Source organism: Corythoichthys intestinalis, chromosome 18 (genome assembly GCF_030265065.1).
Source record: "Corythoichthys intestinalis isolate RoL2023-P3 chromosome 18, ASM3026506v1, whole genome shotgun sequence".
Taxonomy (NCBI): Eukaryota; Metazoa; Chordata; class Actinopteri; order Syngnathiformes; family Syngnathidae; genus Corythoichthys; species Corythoichthys intestinalis.
Genome location: NC_080412.1, coordinates 34,547,906 through 34,569,085, shown reverse-complemented (window position 1 = coordinate 34,569,085; position 21,180 = coordinate 34,547,906). Strand labels below are relative to the sequence as shown.

The window sequence follows — 21,180 nt, the reverse complement described above, 5'->3', positions numbered from 1 at the left end:
CTTCATGATGACAATGTAGACGGCGTACATGGTCATGAGGAGTAAGGACTCCCACCTGCAAAGAAAATAAAGTGAGTGAGGCAAAAACAAAATGAACCCAAACTATCACTTGTATAAAATGAAATTGAATTAGATCAGGGGTGTACAAACTATGGTCCACAGGCCCAATGTAAAATGTTGAAAATATAGATGAATATCAGAATTTTTTTTTTTGTGTGTGTTCAATGTATTTATCCAGATTTAGCATTGAAAAGAGATACATATAAGACATGTTTTTGCTCACCCGCCACCAAAGTAGTATTTAAAAAAAAAAAAAAAAAAACTTTTATGTATGTTTATGGAGGAAAACACTCGGGTGACTAAGAAACACTCAGGTGACTAAAAGTTCCGCTCTGAGACCCCCAATTTGGCCAAATTTCACAATTTATGCATTTGAAATGACATCATTGGAAAGCTTAAAATCTCTATTTTCTGGAGGAAGGAAAATTTTGAACAGGAGGGCATCTTTAAAAAAAAAAAAAAAATTTAAACCCTACCCTAACTGGAAGTGAGCATGAGATAGCATAATTAAAGACACCATGATTTTAACAAGATATCATCGCGTACTTGCCGTGTTTCGATCCAAAAACTCTATAGCATGTATCACCCATTGTTAAGACACAGCTGTGAATGGCCACAGCCGGACTTTTGGGGGATTTTATGGGTGAAACACGGTAATATAACGGATCGCGATGCAGAAATAGCAGACATCAAGGAGTGGTCGAGATTTTTTTTTCTTTCATATATTTACCCTTTTAAACGTTTTTTTTCCCAATTGTTCTTTGTTTGGATCGATTATCATCTGAAATATCGGGGAAAATGCGACAGTAACAAAAAAAGTTATGAGGTAGATATCTGTGACTATTTACAGACACTATTTTTTTCATTGTGAAGTAATTTGTTTAAAAGTTAAGATATGCGAGTTAAGAATTTTTTTTAAAGTCGTTTTTCTTTTTTGAATTAAATATTAGACATCAATGATTCTAAGCTAAAAAAATAACAGACATTTCAAATAATAAATATGCTTTTTTATGGCTGGGTTGAAACAAAAGCAGTTGCGCGGTGTCTGTAAACGGGTGTCTCCAGGGTAAAACGGACACTGCTATGGCAGCATATAGACATATTGTTCTATCAAACACAATAGTTCCAATGGCATGAAATACAGCAGTTTATTATCGAGATGGGTGCAAGAGCAGAAACTGCTTTTTCAGCCTTGTCTGTGTTGTCCACCATATACATATTATATATATATATATATATATATATATATATATATATATATACACACACACACATATATACATATATACATACACATATATACATACACACACACACACATATATATATACACATATACATATATATACATATACACATATATATACATATATATATATACATATATATATAATGTTAAAGGGTTTTTAAGCACTTCAAGTTTCAACCATGTTACCGTCCCATCAAAATTTTAAACAAGAATAAAGCAGAAAAATGCTCGTTTTGATTAAATGTTTCATTGAGTGAGTCCCCTTAAATCAGCTCAACCTGCTCACTTACACACAATGAGTTGCTAAAGCAACTGTTTAACAAGTTAAACGATGATTGACGCATGCCGCGCTTTGAAGTTTCGGCTTCCAAGCGTCTGTCAATCATCGTTAACTTTAACAAGCAACTCCATTGCACTGCCTGACCAAGAAAAGCGGCAGGAGCGAGAGTGAGGGACTACATGATCGGATCGGGACACCTCTATAAAATACTGAATTTATAGTACGTATCACTGTATGCCGTAATTGAGCACTAAAGGCAGCAACACGAGTACAAGCAAGATTAAGCAGGTGAACAAGATATTGACCAATAAAAACCAACAGTGAAAGCGGCGCGCCTTCAGATGGATGAAGATCCCTGTGTGTGTATATATTCACATTTTTGGATCAGGAGAAAATACTTTAGTGCTGCAATGATTAATCGATTAACTCGAGTATTCGGTTAGAAAAACATATTTCGAATTAAATTTTGCTGCTTCGAGTATTCGTTTTAATTAAAGTAACATTGTAATAGTTTATTTTGAAAGTGTTTGCATTTAGTTTTATTGATTTGGGTGGATACACTGCCTTTTAGTCAGCCTCAATTCACATGGCTGAATCCAGGTGCTCCCTGTTAAGACCAACATGAGCTAAATTTTGTTTGAGCTAATGTTTTTTTTTTTTTTTTTTTTTAAATGCATTCGTAATTTAGTTTATAGGTACATTTAGCGTATTTTTGTGGGAATATGTGTCTGAACCATTTGTTAAGAGCATTGTAAAAAAGTTAGCATTTTATAGCATTTAAACTAGCTGACTTTTGCGATGTAAGTTAGCTAATTGTTCTTTTGTTGTACATAGAGCCTCGTTTATTTTTTATACTGTTTGAGGCTCAGCTCAGGTAATTTAATTTTTCATGTTCCTTATCCGATTACTCGATTATTCGAAGTAATGGTTTATTGACTAATTGACTACTAAAATAATCGATAGCTTCAGCCCTATTTTAGTTTTTACTTAATTTTAAAGCAAGTACTTTTGTACTTGAGTATTTTTTTCTTACTTGTACTTGGGTTTTTTTTTTTTTGCCCCGTATCTGTACTTAAGTACAAAAAAGGGAGTACTTCACCCACTGTTGAATATGGCCCACATAAGAAGCTTAAATTCAGCCTGCATTCTGTTGCACTTCACACTTTTAACACTAGATGGAGCTAGTCACTTAAACACTGCCTCTCCATTAGCTCAGGGGTCAAAACCTGAACACATGCTGAAATCAATGTAGGAAACTAGACTTTCAATATTTTGTTTTACATAACATAAATGACGGCAGGGTGGTTGAGTGGTTAGCATTTCCGCCTAATAGTTCTGAGATCAAGGGTTCAACCCCAGGCTCTGGCCTTCCTGTGTGGTGTGTGGGTTTTTCCTACACCCCAAAAACACGCATGGTCGGCTGTTTGAAAACTCCAAATCGTCCCTATCTATGAGTGTGTGCGTTAACGGTTGTTTGTCACGTTGTGCCCCAAGATTGGCTTGCAACTAATTCAGGGGGTACCATGCCGACTAACAAATAGTTGACTGGGAGAGGCTCCAGCATCCCCACAGCCCTCATGAGGATAAGCTTTTTTCCTCAGTATCCATTTCAAGGCGATAGACGTCCAACCTAGCAGAATTGTCGTTCCCTTCCCTGTTCAATCGCTGTCAATGTCAGTGAAACATGATTTCTCTCCGCAAGATCAAATGGATGTCTGCTTGTTCAAACCCGACGGCGATGATGTAATGCGATCGTGCTGGCAACAACAAACACCCTGGCAGATGCGCATTGTAGCACCACCAATCTGATCCAATCACACATGCACTTCTGCGGATTACTTCAATTTTGTCATTTAAATTAAATCCAAAATCGTGTTTCACCACGTATAGACATAACCCTTAGAACCCTAATTTTATACCGTAGTTCCAATTCAATGTTTCTTATTTATTCTAAGCATGCTGATAAACTATTGCACTATGTGAAATACAATCCAATGAAATACAGACCATCACCAAGTACATTGGTATTCAGTAAAAAGTCACCATGACAGTAAATCACCATTGATTCAATTAAGCTTGGTGATAAATTAGGTCTCCTCAAAAGCCGAGCAGCCGATTTTTATAGCACACACGGCTGCCCTTAATTGTTGCTTGTGTGTTTTTCGATGAGTTCCAATCAGGAAGAAAATGCATTGACGTTTCACTGAATGTCAGCCTTATTGACACGTTCACCCTCATAATTGAATGCTCATTAGAAATGGTGAAGAATGTGTACGCAAGTCCCTCAAGAGCATTTAGCAAAAAAGGACCACAAGAAAGCTCGACTCACCAGAGGACCACAGCATCATAAATTACCTTGAAGAGAGGAAAGCAATGATTACAATCAGTAGGATGTTGAGAAGTCAATAAGAAGCCATTAGGATGGACCGAGTAATCTATTTAAAAGATATGAACACAAATGACGGAGCGACACGCAAACAGATGATATGTTAATACTTAGAAGCACAGTATAAAATTCAATTTGTAACTATAATACTACAACTCGAGGATCACTCTGAGAAAGCATACCTTTCCGCCTAAGCAGCCAAATTCAAAGCATCGAAATACTTCTGCCTTCGGTGACCAGCATTAAACAAACTTGAATTATATGTAGTCCTCGGGTTACGACTAGAGATGATCGGCATCCCGATCGATCGGGTCCGATCACGTCATTTTCAAAGTATCGGAATCGGCAATAAAATATCGGACATGCCTTTTTTTAATATATATATATATATATATATATATATATTTTTTTTTTAATTAAATCGTTTTGTAATTGTATTTAACGTTACAGACATAATGTGTTACACTCTTCCAGAGTCTTTAGTTTAAGCTTAAGGTAGGGTTATCAAATTTATCGCGTTATATTTTTTACATTTATCACGTTACAATATTTAACGCAATTGACGCATGCGCTGCACTGCCCACTCACGCATTTTCGCGTTCAATCTATAATGGCGCCATTTTACCTATACAGTTTAACGAGCTAAAAGGCAGCGTAAAATGAGTAGACAGAATTTTGGCAGCCTTTGGAGCCTTTTTTTAAATGGCTAAAGCCTTACAATCCCTCTCCCAACGATTAGAATAATCGTGGGAAGCAATGTGGGGGAGATGGGTAGTAGTTGATCTTTTTCTTAACACCCTATGTTATTTCCCAACGCAGAGAAGACATATCAATTGGTACCACGACGCACAGTCATGGTTGCACTTCCCATCATGCATTTGGGCAGAAGTTAAATGGCTACAGTATCATTTACTGAAAGCTCAACAAATACACTAGATGGCAATATTTAGTCACAATATACAAAGTCACATTTATCCTTTAAGAATTACAAGTCTTTCTATCCATGGATCCCTCTCACAGAAAGAATGTTAATAATGTAAATGGCATCTTGAGGATTTATTGTCATAATAAACAAATACAGTACATATGTACTGTATGTTGAATGTATATATTCGTCCGAGTTTTATTCATTTTTTTCTTAATGCATTGCCAAAATGTATATGATCGGGAAAAATTATCGGGAATGATTGGAATTGAATCGGGAGCAAAAAAAAGCAACCGGATCGGGAAATATCGGGATCGGCAGATACTCAAACTAAAACGATCGGGATCGGATCGGGAGCAAAAAAACATGATCGGAACAACCCTAGTTACGACATACCCGACTTGGGTGATTTCGACCTTACGACGTTGGCGTGTCGTCCGCCATTTTGTCTCCAGTCATTTTTTTGTGTGTTTTATTTTTTAAGTCTCATAACAGTGTCTCATGTACCGTAATTTTCGGACTATAAGGCGCACCTGATTACAAGCCGCCAACCACCAAATTTGACACAAAAACGGCATTTGTTCACAGATAAGCCCCACTAAACTGTAACCCGCAGCTCTTCTCACGGTATTATTATTATTAAACGATATTAACTGTCAACACTATATTTGACATAGGCGTCATAAGACCTTATGACCAGGAAGCTTTGAACCAATTGGCTGCAAAGCTTAATTTGTTCAAGAAGCTTCATTTAGCCATCACTGCTCCCTTATGGGAGACAGTCAACCTCTACTGCCACCTGCTGTCAACACTGGTGTCGTCCAACATGCTTCCTAGCATGCATTGAAGCGCTTCAGATGTCAATAAAAAAATTCATGTTCTGTGCTAATTATTTATTCAGTTACTCTTCCAGTTGTTTCATTAATTGCTAGTTATGGTGTTATAAGACAACTGTAATTATGACATGACACTGCCATAAGCATTAATGAATGTTTGTGACGGATGTCATTTTGTGTCATCTGACAAATTATCTCACTTTTGAATGGATCTAAAAGATCAGAGCTGAACATAAATGGACTCCGTGACATTATTGGCCGAATGACGCTTAATGACATCTGTCATATGCATTCATTAATGCCCATGATAGTGTCATGTCAAAATTATGACGGTCTTATGGCAGTATTATGATGCCGTTGTCGTTGTCAATTAAGTGTTACGTATTAATCCAAATTAGCCGCAGGATTCAAAATGAGGGAAAAAAGTAGCGGCTTATTGTCCGAAAATTACGGTATCTTATTTTTTTAATGTGATTTTATTAAGATGACATATAATACATGTTCTTGGTTAGTTATTTTGAGATTTAGGGGGTATTTAGGGTTACGTCGCCAGCTTAAGAACGGAACTCGTTCGTAACCCGTAAATAAGGTGATTTTTTTCACTATTAGGACTTCTAATACCGATAGTAGCTTTTTTTTCTGTTTGACTTCTTTTTCACACTTTTTTCTTTTTGCAGTCACTCACCCGGTGAGTAAGCGTGTGTGTGTGTGGGGGGGGGGTCAGGCTGGAGGCGCAGCACATCACATGAGTGACACGACCAAACACATACACATACAAAAAGAAAATATCACACATTGTGAATTTATGACGGAAACTATGGCGAATATTCATCTCATTTTCGTCTCGTCAGACGACAACTGGCATTCATCTTGTTATGTTTTAATCTCCCTAGACACGTTTTAAGTGCGGCATTATGACGTCATTGTCATGAAAAAAATCGTTCGTTGACGAAATCGTTTTGTTTGTAGAAAACAACACCGCATCAGTCCAAAGATTTTTACGCCGAGGGAATACGGAAGCTTGGGCATAGATGGGAAAAGGGTGTGACAGTGCTGGGAGAAAAAAAAGTAAGCTACTATCAGTATTGGAAGTCCTCATACTCAAAAATTCACCTTATTTATTGAATGACCCCTGTAGTACTGTATTTATAGGTGGCGAAGTTGGAAACCAGTAGTGGCATTTTAATTAATTTCAATTAATTCCTGTGGAAGTTAACGCTAGATAATGATGGTGAAAGTATTTCAAATATGTTTTGGTATAAGGAGAAATAAAGAAAAACCTATTTTATTAGATTGCAACTCACCCCAATGAGTGCCAGCACTGCTAGGATGTAATAGGAGGAGTCTCGAAACAACGACCACCACGTCAGCTTCACCGTCTGTGGAGAGGCGCAGCGCCGTCACTATGGTGTTCGTTCCAATTGCGACAACCACACGAGAGTTTCATATCGTAATATAGTTTGGACCTGGCCTGCAAAGATGCCGCTCAGGCCAATGATGACCAGGATGTTGAAGACGGCCGAGCCGACAATGGTGCCCACGCCGACGTCTCCTTTAGTGATGAAGACGCCTGACAAGAACAGTCACATGCATTAGCTGTAAAACAGGTGAGTTTGGTCTAGTCCGTCCTTAAGATTTGTTGTTTTTGTTAAAATTTTTATGAGGAAATATATTTCATAATATCCAACCCCAACAACAGATATTTTGAGTGCGGGTGACGTGGGGGGGAAAGTACGGAGACACTTTCACTGGCTGTTCTTGTGTCTGAAGAGTAAGCTTGCTATTTTGAATGCAGCCCACAGGTCAAGACTACTGTAAAGTAACGGTGCCCTGAAAAATTACCCACCAACCTTTGGAGGCGGAGCAGACCAATAAGAACAGTCTCATGCCTCCCAGCATGCATTCTGGTGCTAGGGATATAAAGACGTTCAACATATTCTGCGCTAAATGTTCTTCAGTTACTGTTCTAGTTGTTTCATAACTTGCTATTTATGCTATTTAGTTTGTTGCTAGTGATAATTTTAGTTTTCTTATGACACCGTGATTTTGAGGTAATCTTTAACCTCAGATGACAGCAATGATGAATGCTCCCTAGAAAATTGAAGTGCTTCTCTTTTAAAATAATAATTAAAAAAGAAATGTCACCAATGAGCGAGGTGAAGAGCTCCGGAGCAGAGCTTCCTGCTGCCATGAACGTTGCCCCGGCAACATCCTCACTCAGCTGTAGATTCTGAGCATGGCAGGGGAATAAAAAGAAATATTGTTAGAAAATATGCAACCGTTAAGAAAATGCTACATTAATACCTCACCTCAGATATTTTCTCGAGGGAAGGAACAAAGTAGTCGTCGCAGACAATGGCCAAAGCGTAGAACATGTAGATGGCCTGGAGGGACACGCATAATCACACATTTAATCAGGTTTGCGATGAAGTAGCATGCGAAAATAAACGTATGACGATACTGCAGTACTCACACAGAGGACATGAAGTAATACTGCTCCATTTTTCCTCTGCTCCTTGGTGAAGATGTCTTCTGGAAACTCATGGATGGCTAAAAGGCACAAGCAAATTGATGGAATTTATGCCTGAGCAAATAATTACAGTGGGGCAAATAAGTATTTAGTCAACCACCAATTGTGCAAGTTCTCCTACTTGAAAAGATTAGAGAGGCCTGTAATTGTCAACGTGGGTAAACCTCAACCATGAGAGACAGAATGTGGAAAAAAAAAAAAAACATAAAATCACATTGTTTGATTTTTAAGGAATTTATTTCCAAATTAGAGTGGAAAATAAGTATTTGGTCACCTACAAACAAGCAAGATTTCTGCCTGTCAAAGAGGTCTAACTTCTAACCAGGTCTAACGAGGCTCCACTTGTCACCTGTATTAATGGCTTTCTCAATGGCTTTATCATTCTTGTTCCAGCCTTCACCGTGTACAGACGCACTCTCTGAGCTCCTGAAGCACTCTTATCTTAACCGATAAGCGCTCAGGGCCAGCAAGCTCGACTCCCAGTATGGCTCCAAAGAATTTAAATCCTGGAGACTTGGATGAAATAAAATCCTCCATAAAGAAGTTGGAGGTCTCCTTGACTGGCTTGATTCAAAACCAGAATCAAGAAATCGTCAGAGAGCTCCAGTTAATTCGCGCTGAAAACAAGAAACTCAAGCAGGCGGTCGAGGAGAGAGATGTTCGCATCAAGACGCTGGAAATTTTGGCTGACGATCTCGACCAGTGCCAACGCGAAAATGAGCTCATAATTTCTGGATTATAACTGACGCCTAGCCCAGGTGACACAGTGGCGCAACTGGCAATTGCTAAGCTGAAAGAGTATGGAATAAACATGGAACCGCTGGACATCTGTCGCTGCTTTCTGCTCCCATCTGGGGGGAGAGGACTAGCGACGGTGCTCATGAAGCTGGCAGACCACAAGACCAAGACTGCCCTGCTTAACCAGCGCCGCCACCTGAAAGGGTCGAAGATTTTTTTGAATGACAAATTGACTCGCCGAAGTTGCAAGAAAAGCACGTCAACTCAAGAAAGCTGGGAAAATAGCCAACACCTGGGTCTCGGATTGCAGGATCTTTGTCAAGATGCAATATATGAAGATTAAAGCTATTACGAGTCTTGACCAGCTGACCTCACTTGAAAATTAATGATGACATCTGAAACCACACTTCTGGACCACAACTTCTACAATAGCTGGATACCTGTAAATACAACACAGCGGACCAGTATAACAACTCGTGGATGTGGACGGTAAGCAACTTATCAACGGCAGGAGTCCCTACAAGAATCTTGAACTCATTAAGGATTGTCTACTAAAGATAACCAAGGCTCTGACTTTAATTTGCACGGATATAACATGACACGTAAAAACATAATTATCTGCTGTGTCCACCGAGCTCCTGATTCAAATGTCTAGTTTACTGAGTATATGGAAAAGATACTGTATAAAACGAATAATAAGCATGTTTTTCGCTGTGGAGACGTCATGTCTGATGAAATTGTTACAGTGATCTTTGTGTGCGCCAATTGTTGCCACCATGTACACCTTAGCAATGTATCCTTTTAAGAGACTTATAAGAAAAGCATTTTGAGTCGCTACTCACACCAGCTGTGATAACACATAATCACTTTTGCCACACACATAGCCACAACAAAATGTTCCCACAGCAAACAGATGCAAAAATGTTAGGGACATGACAAAGCCATAACCTTGTACGCCCTGAAATTAATCGAGCTGCTTGACTGGACGCTGAGTTACTAAACCCAGATTGTTGATTCTGTTATTGTACAGTTTTGTGGCCATCTGATGTATGTACCATGTCTGAATGTGCGTCTTTAGTTGTATGGGGGACGGGAAACTGATAAGCATATGCTTCCTCACATCCGCCTTTGTCTTCTTCTTCGGTTCCTTAGGATTACCGATGATGATGACAATAAAATTATTCAATGGCACCTGTTTTAACTCATTATCGGTATAAAAGACACCTGTCCACAATCTCAGTCAGTCACACTCCAAACTCCACTATGACCAAGACCAAAGAGCTGTCGAAGGACACCAGAGACAAAATTGCAGACCTGCACCAGGCTGGGAAGACTGAATCTGCAATAGGTAAAACGCTTGGTGTAAAGAAATCAACTGTGGGAGCAATTATTAGAAAATGGAAGACATACAAGACCACTGATAATCTCCCTTGATCTAGGGCTCCATACAAGATCTCACCGTGTGACGTCAAAATGATAACAAGAACGGTGAGCAAAAATCCCAGAACCACACGGGGACCTACTGAATGACCTACAGAGAGCTGGGACAACAGTAACAACGGCTACTATCAGTAACACAATGCGCCGCCAGGGACTCAAATCCTGCACTGCCAGACGTGTCCCCCTGCTGAAGCCAGTACACGTCCAGGCCTGTCTGCGGTTCGCTAGAGAGCATTTGGATGATCCAGAAGAGCACTGGGAGAACGTGTTATGGTCAGATGAAATCAAAATAGAACTTTTTGGTAGAAACACAGGTTCTCGTGTTTGGAAGAGAAAGAATACGGAATTGCATCCGAAGAACACCATACCCACTGTGAAGCATGGGGGTGGAAACATCATGCTTTGGGGCTGTTTTTCTGCAAAGGGACCAGGACGACTGATCTGTGTAAAGGAAAGAATGAATGGGGCCATGCATCAAGAGATTTTGAGTGAAAATTTCCTTCCATCAGCAAGGGCATTGAAGATGAGACGTGGCTGGGTCTTTCAGCATGACAATGATCCCAAACACACAGCCGGGCAACAAAGGAGCGGCTTCGTAAGAAGCATTTCAAGGTCCTGGAGTGGCCTAGCCAGTCTGCAGATCTCAACCCCATAGAAAATCTGTGGAGGGAGTTGAAAGTCTGTGTTGCCCAACGACAGCCCCAAAACATCACTGCTCTAGAAGAGATCTGCATGGAGGAATGGGCCAAAATACCAGCAACAGTGTGTGAAAAGCTTGTGAAGAGTTACAGAAAACGTTTGGCCTCCGTTATTGCCAACAAAGGGTACATAACAAAGTATTGAGATGAAGTCTTGGTATTGACCAAATACTTATTTTCCACCATGATTTGCAAACAGATGAAATCGTGACTCCGCTGACGTCATCCACCTGTTGGTAACAACACTGGTTATGACAATTTCTCCTCTTAGGAGTAGGGATGGGAATCGAAATCCGATTCCAATTCGGAACCGGTTCCGAATGTTTCGAGGCCTCGACATCATAATGAAAAAGCCTTAACGATCCCTATAACGATCCCTAAAGACGCATATTGCGACGTGACGTGTCTTGTTGTCCAGACGCATCAAACTAGCATGGCGCCAAGAACCACTCGCTCCAAAGTTTGGCTACACTTCACCAGGAAAAAGGGTGAAAATGAAAGGTTACGATAGTTTAGCACGAGCATTGCCGCCGTAAACATAACAATGACAGCACGTAGGTTCGAACGCTCGAAAGTGTGTCTACACTTCGTGTCCTCACCGAGACGCTAAGGCTCAGTCCTGGCTATACAGCTAGCTAAACTCCCAAATGACGATGCAGAAGACGTTGGCATAATTTGCTGACTTTATTCAACCATCACTTAAAACTAAAAATAGAAATGAAACAAATCAATTTCGTCCCCAATAACAAACAGGTTTGCATCAACGTAAATCAGCGATGATTAGTTGCTAACAAACAGTTAGCATACGTTCGCTTGCATTAGCACATCGTTTAAACCACTACACAACTGGATTTAAGTGTCTGATCACGAGTGGAAACACACAACAACAACACAGAAGATGATACATACAGGCGTTGGCTCTGTAGATACTTTACAAACATTAAAAAAGAACCTAGGCTCGTGGCAGTGTTTCCCTTTCTCACTAACTCGCTCACTCGCTTGGATGCCCATTTCTTCTTCTTCGCTGTAAGCGCGCTCTTCTTCACGTGAGCGCGTTCTTCTTCGTGTGAGGAAGCGCAAGACCGCCACCACTTGAGCGCGAAAGCACTTCAATATACTGGTAAATAAAAACAGGGGTCCCCAAACTACGGCCCGCGGCTCCATATTTGGTCCGGCCCCCTGAACAATTCCAGAAAGCATTTTGAATTTTTTTTGTTTTTTTCTCCCTCAGTAGTGTTATTTATTTCCTGGCCTTTTTCAGTGAATAACTCAGAGAGGGTTATTTGGTTATTATCTATTTAATTAATAGTGCTATTAGTATTTATTATTATTATATTATATTATTATTTTTATTTTATTTACTTTTGCTCCGTGAAGAATCCACAGAGGGTTATTTGATTGTGGCTCTCTGAAAAACAATAATTTTTTTACATTTACGCACTCCTGCAATCGTCACACTTTTTCTGTTACAAACTGACCCCGGCCCCTCATCAGAGAAGGGAAAAGTTATGTGGCCCTCACAGGAAAACATTTGGGGACATTGCCAAAGGCAGAACAACGACCTATATGCCAAAATATACCAATATTTTTTATTTCTATTAGAAAAATATTTCAGTAAAACTTATTGCCACAGTTAACATTGAGGCTTTGGGCCTCTTTTGACCTCGTTGTGAGTTTGTAAGGTTTTGACTTCTGATTAAACAAACTTGATGCCAATCAAAATGTTTGTTCTTCTTTTTCCCGAAATTAGAATCGATAAAGAATCGAATCGTTAAGCAATATCGATAACGGAATCGGAATCGTAAAAATCATATCGATTCCCATCCCGAAGCCCATTTTGTGTTGGATATATACGGGACAACATACAGGAAGTGAAAAAGCCAGCTGTTTCCTGTGTGTACTCAAGTGCAAAAAATAAAAAATAAAGACAACGGATGGTGACAACTCTGCTTCCTCTTCCAAAGAGTCTCCTAAGAATGATACAGCGCTGCAGCTCTTAATTTACAACCTTATCCGAGCGGGATGAATTTAAACTACTGGGGGTAAGGGTGGGGGTGGAGGCGGGATAAAAATAGCTGCGCGCCGCGAGCCCACAGAGGCTTCATGCGCACACAATAAGGAAAGCAGTTGAGATATCTTATGTGATGGAAGATATGAGAAATGATCAGTCAATGAGTGATTGTGCCCACGCAACCACCGCCAGACATTTTGCCATGTAGAGATGGAAAATGTAAATGTTTGTGCAGTTATGTTTAGACTTTTGCACCCGTGCCAGAGCGCATTAGTGAGCTTTCAGTTGTCTGACTGCAGGTTGGCGTTTTCTTCCGGATCAGGAAAGGGGGAAAAAAATACTTCTGCGACAGCACTTGCGCCTAATCCTGGAGGTTTAACATGTAAATCATCACATTGTCACATATAAAGTGGAAGCTGCGCCTTCCGAAAGCGCCATTCCTTGTCCTCTCTCATTAACCGACACGGGAAGCATATTTGAGCCAAGAGATGCGCTCTCAGGTGTTGCTGTCACTGGAAACACACGGACACTTTGAGGACTTGCTCTGATGAAGGCTGTTGCCATGACAACGTTCACCCAGGGGGATTTTTCCTTTTTTGATGGGTGGCAGTAGGAAGCCAAAGGCAAGGGAAAGGGGGAGGGAGATGCTTATGTGTCTTTCCCATGCTTAGAGTTCATGAAAAATGAAGAAAGAAAAAAATGACAGCAGCTCGGGACTGCGAATTCTAAAAATATTTATTTTTCCTTTACCAACTCTCAGGAGAGGTCAGAGAGAAAAGGACAGAAAACAGACGCGAGTTTAACGATGCCATGTTAGCACTAAACTGTGTAAACATTGCGTGTATGTTATCTTCTGTGGTGGCGTGATGCACATTATGGAGTGTTACTCTGACAACACCACTTACGTGGAGAGCATCTTTTTGCTTGATGACTTTTTACTGCGAAGCAGCAGATGGCCACTACGAGAGCAAACCGCTAATAAGCCCGCCTTCCAAAAGTATTAAAACTCCAAGGTCTGATTCTTTATTTGTCCAGTAATATTTACAGTGGTACCTCTACATATCAATTAAATTCGTTCCAGGACTTGGTTTGTAAGTCGAAACGGTCGTATTTTTAGCGGGATTTTCCTATAAGAATACATAATAAATCGATTAATTCATTCCCTTGCCCAAAAACTTGTGCTAAATCCTTAACTCATTCAGTCCCAGCCATTTTCACCAGTGCACCCCCGTCACTCCCGGCCATTTTACTGGATTTTGACTGATTTTGCAAGGCCCACAGAAAATTCTGTTCTATTGCTATATACAGTGGCGCCGCCAGGGGTGGCCATGGGTACCCTTATAAATTGGTTGGCCACCCCACTGGCCACCCTGCTTGCCAGTATATCGTTAGATTGTTGTAGCATCAGTTATGCATTTCATCCCAATTGAATGCATTTATTTTGTTTTGTTAAATGTAGGGCTGTCAAATCTATCACGTTAACGGGCGGGAATTAAATTTTTTAAAATGAATCACGTGAAAATAGTTATCGCAATTAACACGTTCGCGGAACGACTCATTCACGCATTGCCGCAAACAGCCTACAATGGCGCCGTTTTATTTATATACAGAGATAAGAGGCCGAGTGGAGTAGATACAAGCATTCATTGGGGCCGTGCTTTTAATTGGCAAAAGCTTTGTCATCTCTCCCACAGCAACTATAAATATTGTGGGAAGCGATGTGGGGAAGAACGACAGGAGTTGATCTTTTTCTTAACACCTAGTAGGGTACCCAGCTCAGAGAAGATATAGCATTTGCAGCCACCACAGTCATGGTTGCACTACTTCCCATCATGCATTTGGGCTGAACAGTTAAGTCGCTACAGTATCATTTACTGAAAGCTCTACAAATACACTAAATGGCAATATTTAGTCACAATATACAAACTCACGTTTATCCTTTAAGAATTACAAGTCTTTCTATCCGTGGATCCCTTTCACAGAAAGAATGTTAATAATGTTAATGCCATCTTGTGGATTTATTGTTATAATAAACACTTATGTACAGTATGTTGAATGTATATATCCGTCTTATACAATAATTTACAGAAAAATATGGCATATTTTAGAGATGGTTTGAATTGCGATTAATTACGATTAATTAATTTTTAAGCTGTGATTAACGCAATTAAAAATTTTAATCATTTGACAGCCCTAGTTAAATGTACACCTTATGCCTAATATATACATAACACAATAAAACAGAATTGTTGTGGAACTCAAAATGTTGACTGGACAGTTATGGACTACGCACAATAAATCATTAGTAACATCAAATATTACACAATACACCAAAGTATATCAGTAACCGTGTCCTTAAGTCTTTCTGATAGTTTTCCCCTGACCTTTTTACTGCAATAATATAATGAAAACCTGAAATTATGACTTTTAGTTTTGGCCACCCCAAGATTTTAAGTGGCCCCATCTGGCCACCCCTATGAAAAATTTCTGGAGGCGCCACTGGCTATAGAAACATGGAACCCACCAAAAGAAAGATTAGACTCTCTTCTTTCAGCAGGAAAAAGTAAGTTCATATCTTTTTCCATTCTTTAGAAATCAGCATTAGAAAATAGCTTAGTTTGAGGAATTTTCCAATTTCTGATGAAAAAACAAGAAATTGAGCTTTTTGTGAAAACAACATTTCAAACCTAACTTTGACTTTAACACAGCTATTTTTTGCTTTAGTTACATCCCATACATCTGAATAATGTTTTCCTTTTACAACATAACATAAACAACAAGACAAATAGAGCTTTTGATACCAAAGTAACAATTTATTTACACATAACTAACTGAGAGATGACGCTGTTGTAGCTGTGACAGCCGGGTAAACTTTTCCCTCATCGCCGCCTGTCTCATAAAGATGGATTTTTTTTATAGTCTCTGCGTGTTCTGCTCGGTGAGCAGCACGGGCTTAACGGCATCGTCCGCTGCACTGGTGGTCCCGGTCGTTCTGCTCGGTCGTCCAGCGCCTAGCATCCCGGGCGTCCTCTAGGTTGTTCTGATCTTTCGTCCCCCACCTGGCATCCTGTACGCCATTCGGTCGTCTTCCATCGGCGCCCCGGGCATGCGGCCCGGCCGTTCAATGCCGTCGAATCGGGTTGGGGGTCTTACCAAATGCGCTACTGCCCTCCAGTGGCCAGCTTTATTGCTTTAAAATGGATTTTCAGCTTTGTGCTTTGGAGCTAAATTGAATCAGAGCCCAGAGATGTCTCTTGTAAAAAAAAAAAAAAAAAAAAAAAAAAAAACGTAAAAGACGTATACGTCTTTGGGACACTGAAACAAAAATAGAACGTATTTTAGAGGTGCACGACGATTACGATAATAGGAATTATGACGTCATCCCAATAAATCCGATAATAGGGTTGTTCCGATCATGCTTTTTTGCTCCCGATCCGATCCCGATAGTTTTAGTTTGAGTATCTGCCGATCCCGATATTTCCCGATCCGATTGCTTTTTTTTTGCTCCCGATTCAATTCCAATCATTCCCGATAATTTTTCACGATCATATACATTTTGGCAATGCATTAAGAAAAAAATGAATAAAACTCGGACGAATATATACATTCAACATACAGTACATAAGTACTGTATTTGTTTATTATGACAATAAATCCTCAAGATGGCATTTACATTAACATTCTTTCTGTGAGAGGGATCCACGGATAGAAAGACTTGTGACTTTGTATATTGTGACTAAATATTGCCATCTCGTGTATTTGTTGAGCTTTCAGTAAATGATACTGTAGCCATGCCCCAATGCATGATGGGAAGTGGAACCATGACTGTGCGTAGAGCTACCAATTGATATATCTTCTCTGCGTTGGGAAATAACATAAGGTGTTAAGAAAAACTACCACCGGTATTGGGATACATTTGATAACCCTACCTTAAGCCTAAACTAAAGACTCTGGATGAGTGTAACATATTATGTCTGTAACATTAAATAAAATTTAAAAAACGATTTAGTTAAGAAATATATATATATATTAAAAAAAGGTATGGCCGATATTTTTTTGCCAATTCCGATACTTTGAAAATGACGTGATCTGACATCTCTATCCGATAACATATTATCGACCCTATTAATAATATATTTGGCACGGTGTCGGATTGGGATTTGTGCGTTTGTTTCCACTCCTGTTTTTCCAGTATGCAAAGTTTTGTTACTGTCTTTGTTTTGTTCATTATAATAATGTTCATGTCATCATGAAAATTCTGGTTCGGTCAAAGGCAAATCTAAGCTGAATCAACAGCTACTATTTTTGACCTACAGGTGTTCAAAAACTCAGGTGAATATCCATTGAAAAATTTATATATATATTACCGGTTATCGTATCAGTATCGGCCTTGAGAACCAGGAAGTTATCGGTATCGGTTTCAAAAAAATGGCTATTGTGCACCCCCAACGTATTTATACAGATGGGAGAACAAGTATTTGATACACTGCCGATTTTGCTGGTTTTCCCACTTGCAAAGCATGTAGAGGTCTGTAATATGTATCATAAGTTCTCTTCAACTGTGAGGGACGGAATCTAATACAAAAAAACAGAAAATCATGGTGTATGATTTTTAAATAATAAAAAATATTAAATGTGATGTTTCCCTTACCTATTTTCCCCCTTCTGTCATTGTTTGCATTCAGTTCTCATTACAATATGAAAACCTATAAATGTTTGGGTGGTTTTAGTTAAAGCAGACACTTTTTTTCCATCTGTGTGATTTTGACAAAGATCAGATCATATTTGACGGTGATTTTATACAGAAATGTGAGAAATTCCAAAAGGTTCAGATACAGTACTTTTTCATACCACTGTGCAGTACCCAGATTATGCAGTAACTATATTGAGACAGATGTCAGAGAACTAGTGCCGCAACGATTAATCGATTAACTCGAGTATTCGATTAGAAAAAAAATATTCGAATTAAATTTTGTTGCTTCGAGTATTCGTTTAATTAAAGTGGTGTTGTAATGTTTATTTTGAAAGTGTTTGCATTTAGTTTTGTTGATTACACTGCCCTCTGGTCTGCTTCTTTTCACATGGCTGAACCCAACTGCTCCCTGTTAAGACCAACGTAAGCTAAGTTTTTGTTTGAGCTAATGTTTTTTTTTTTTTTAATGCATTCATAATTTAGTTTATAGGTATATTTATTTTTGTGGGAATATGTGTCTGAACCATTTGTTAAGAGCATTGTGAAAAAAAAACAACTTAAGCATTTTATAGCATTTAAGCTAGTGGACCTTTTCTATGTAAGTTAGCCAGTTGTTCTTTTTGTTGTACATAGAGCCTCATTAAAAAAAAAAAATTATACCGTTTGAGGCTCAGCTCAGGTATTTTAATTTTCATGCTCCTTATCCGATTACTCGATTATTCGAACTAACTACTCCATCGACTACTAAAATATTCGATTGCTGCAGCCCTACTGAGAACATTTATTAGGTGAGATGCACGTGAGATGTTGTCGCATTAGCAGTGCAATGACATTTCAGTGCAAACTTCAGTTAAGTATGGCGACAGTTGATTTTTTTCAAAATAGTATTTTACTCATTAAATGCCATTGACGGCGATAGACGTCCAATTCATTTAAACCGGGAATATTGCTCATCAATGCCAGCAAGTGAGTTAAATGACTGACATGAGACAGTGAAATACCACCCAGGAGAAGTCTCCTCTGTGCCAATCAGGAGGCCTGTTTATGGAGGCTCAGAAATGAAGAAGCCGTGGCGCAGCATTCGATCGGATCGATCACAATGCTTCCAGGGTACTGAGGCGTTCAGCCCAGATATCGAACAGCGCGCCAGCTAAAGTAGTAGCATCTGCATGTGCACGTGCATTATCAAAAAAAAAAAAAAATGAATATTTCATCTCTGATGTGTCATGTAAATTCAATTTTGCATTTACCCTTTGATTTTGAATCCTTTGAGGAAGGCTGAATACAACTGAGATGAAAAGGATTAGGCGGGTTTAAAATAAAACTGCAAACAAAGATACGTAAAGTATAATAGCCTAAAACAACAAATAATGAAAGAAAAAAACGTGCAATCACAACTCTATTGAAAGACTACAATGGAATACTATTTGAACCTAAAATGATGATACTAGTAGGGCTGCAGCTATCGATTATTTTAGTAGTCGATTAATCGATGAACTAGTTTGTCGAATAATCGAGTAATCGGATAAGTAACATGAAAAATTAAAATACCTGAGCTGAGCCTCAAACGGTATAGAAAAACAATTAAATAAGGATCTATGTACAACAAAAGAACAATTGGCTAACTTACATAGCAAAAGTCCGCTAGCTTAAATGCTATAAAACGTTAACTTTTTTTTTAACAATGCTCTAAACAAATGGTTCAGACACATATACCCACAAAAAATGGTTAAATATACCCATAAACTAAATCACGAATGCAATAAAAAAAAAACATTAGCGCAAACAAAAACTTAGCTTATGTTGGTTTTAACATGGAGCAGCTGGATTCAGCCATGTGAAATGAGGCAGACTAGAGCGCAGTGTAACCACTCAAATCTATAAAACTGATTGTAAACACTTTCAAAATAAACAATGACAACGCCACAATAATTAAACGAATACTCGAAGCAGCAAAATTTAATTCGAATCTTTTTTTCCCAAATCGAATACTCGAGTTTAGAGCTGAAACAAATTCTCGAGCAACTCGAGTAACTCGAGTTTAAAAACTAATCCCAGTAATTTTATTCACCTCGAGTAATCGTTTATTTTGACAGCTCTAAGCGTCACGTTTTGCTCGGACTACTTTTAATGCGGGACAACGCGCTGATGTCACGTGCGTAGAGGAAGAAGCAAAAAAAAAAAAAAAACTTACTGCAGCCAACAGCCGCTACAAACGACGCCGACGTTGCTAAATACTAGCCCGCACGATGCTACGTTGGTAGCAGGTAGCGTCTGATGAGTCTCATAGAGATCACAAGTATGTTGAACTAGATGCAAAATGACAGCCTAGGCCGCGTCTGGGCAGCGTTAGTAAACAGCCGCCATCTTAAAGCAGTAGAGCGCTAAGCGCTAATAAAGAGCGCTAAGCGCTAATAAATAAGATTAACGTTACTGTCACTAGCTCAAGTAACGTTAGCCCTGCGGAGGGCTAGGTTTCTATTAATTGTGACCACTTTCGATGCATGGCTAACGTGTCTTACATACAGGCTTTAACATAACATAGCGTTGTGGAGTGATGAGGGTGTAAAATAAAAACTCAATAATGCTAACTATCAATTTTAGCTCAGTAGTCATTGCTGGATAAAACAGCACGGGTCCCTAATGTGCTCCAATACAGCCTGTATCATACATTTATTTTGAACACTGCAAAAACTCAAAATCCTATCAGGACTTACAGTTTAGACTAACTTAAAACTTAACTAGAACTTAAAAATGGCTTGACACAAAATAGAAATTCAATTGAAACACGTGGGGAAAAATCCTAACTTTTAAGTGATGTGTGTTATCAAGCGTAACGACATATATATATATATATTAGTGATGCACGATAATACATTTTTCAACCGATATCGATAACGATAATTTCCTGCCCCTTCCACCCGATAACCGATAATGTCACACTGATAATTCTATTCAAATATGTATGTAAAATTTTAAAATATACAAAGATCAAATGTTACTGTGCAGAAATGTAATTTGGTGCTATTTTTTTCCCCACATCAAATGTGAACAAGTAGTAAATTCCAACATCTAAACAATGGCAATGACATTGTGTAATGGTAAACTTTTGGCAACAATTACTTAGAGAGTAAACACCCAAGTTGCACAAAAATGCCTTTAAAAGTAAGCCATTCCTAACATATATCACATTCCTACACTGCAAAAACACCTCGTTAAATCTAGCAGAATTGGACAAAACTGTTGATTGCGCACATTTGGAGGCTAAATCAAGTATATAATTATCGGATTGCATTATCGGTTGAATTTTGTTTTATCTGGATTATCTGTGTGA

At 39.0% G+C, this 21,180-nt stretch overlaps 1 protein-coding gene across 3 annotated transcripts in view; it reads right to left on the bottom strand.

Moving 5' to 3' along the window:
- The window catches only part of LOC130906626 (sodium/potassium/calcium exchanger 3), a 67,237-nt gene that overhangs the window by 13,132 nt on the left and 32,925 nt on the right, over nucleotides 1-21,180 (bottom strand). For all 3 annotated transcript variants that reach the window (XM_057821133.1, XM_057821131.1, XM_057821132.1), the window contains 7 exons: nucleotides 8,210-8,286; nucleotides 8,046-8,120; nucleotides 7,882-7,966; nucleotides 7,203-7,306; nucleotides 7,041-7,115; nucleotides 3,919-3,944; nucleotides 2-55 (listed from right to left, as the gene is read on the bottom strand). In XM_057821133.1, the coding sequence (XP_057677116.1) occupies nucleotides 2-55; nucleotides 3,919-3,944; nucleotides 7,041-7,115; nucleotides 7,203-7,306; nucleotides 7,882-7,966; nucleotides 8,046-8,120; nucleotides 8,210-8,286 (496 nt within the window). The remainder of the gene's footprint in view (nucleotide 1; nucleotides 56-3,918; nucleotides 3,945-7,040; nucleotides 7,116-7,202; nucleotides 7,307-7,881; nucleotides 7,967-8,045; nucleotides 8,121-8,209; nucleotides 8,287-21,180) is intronic.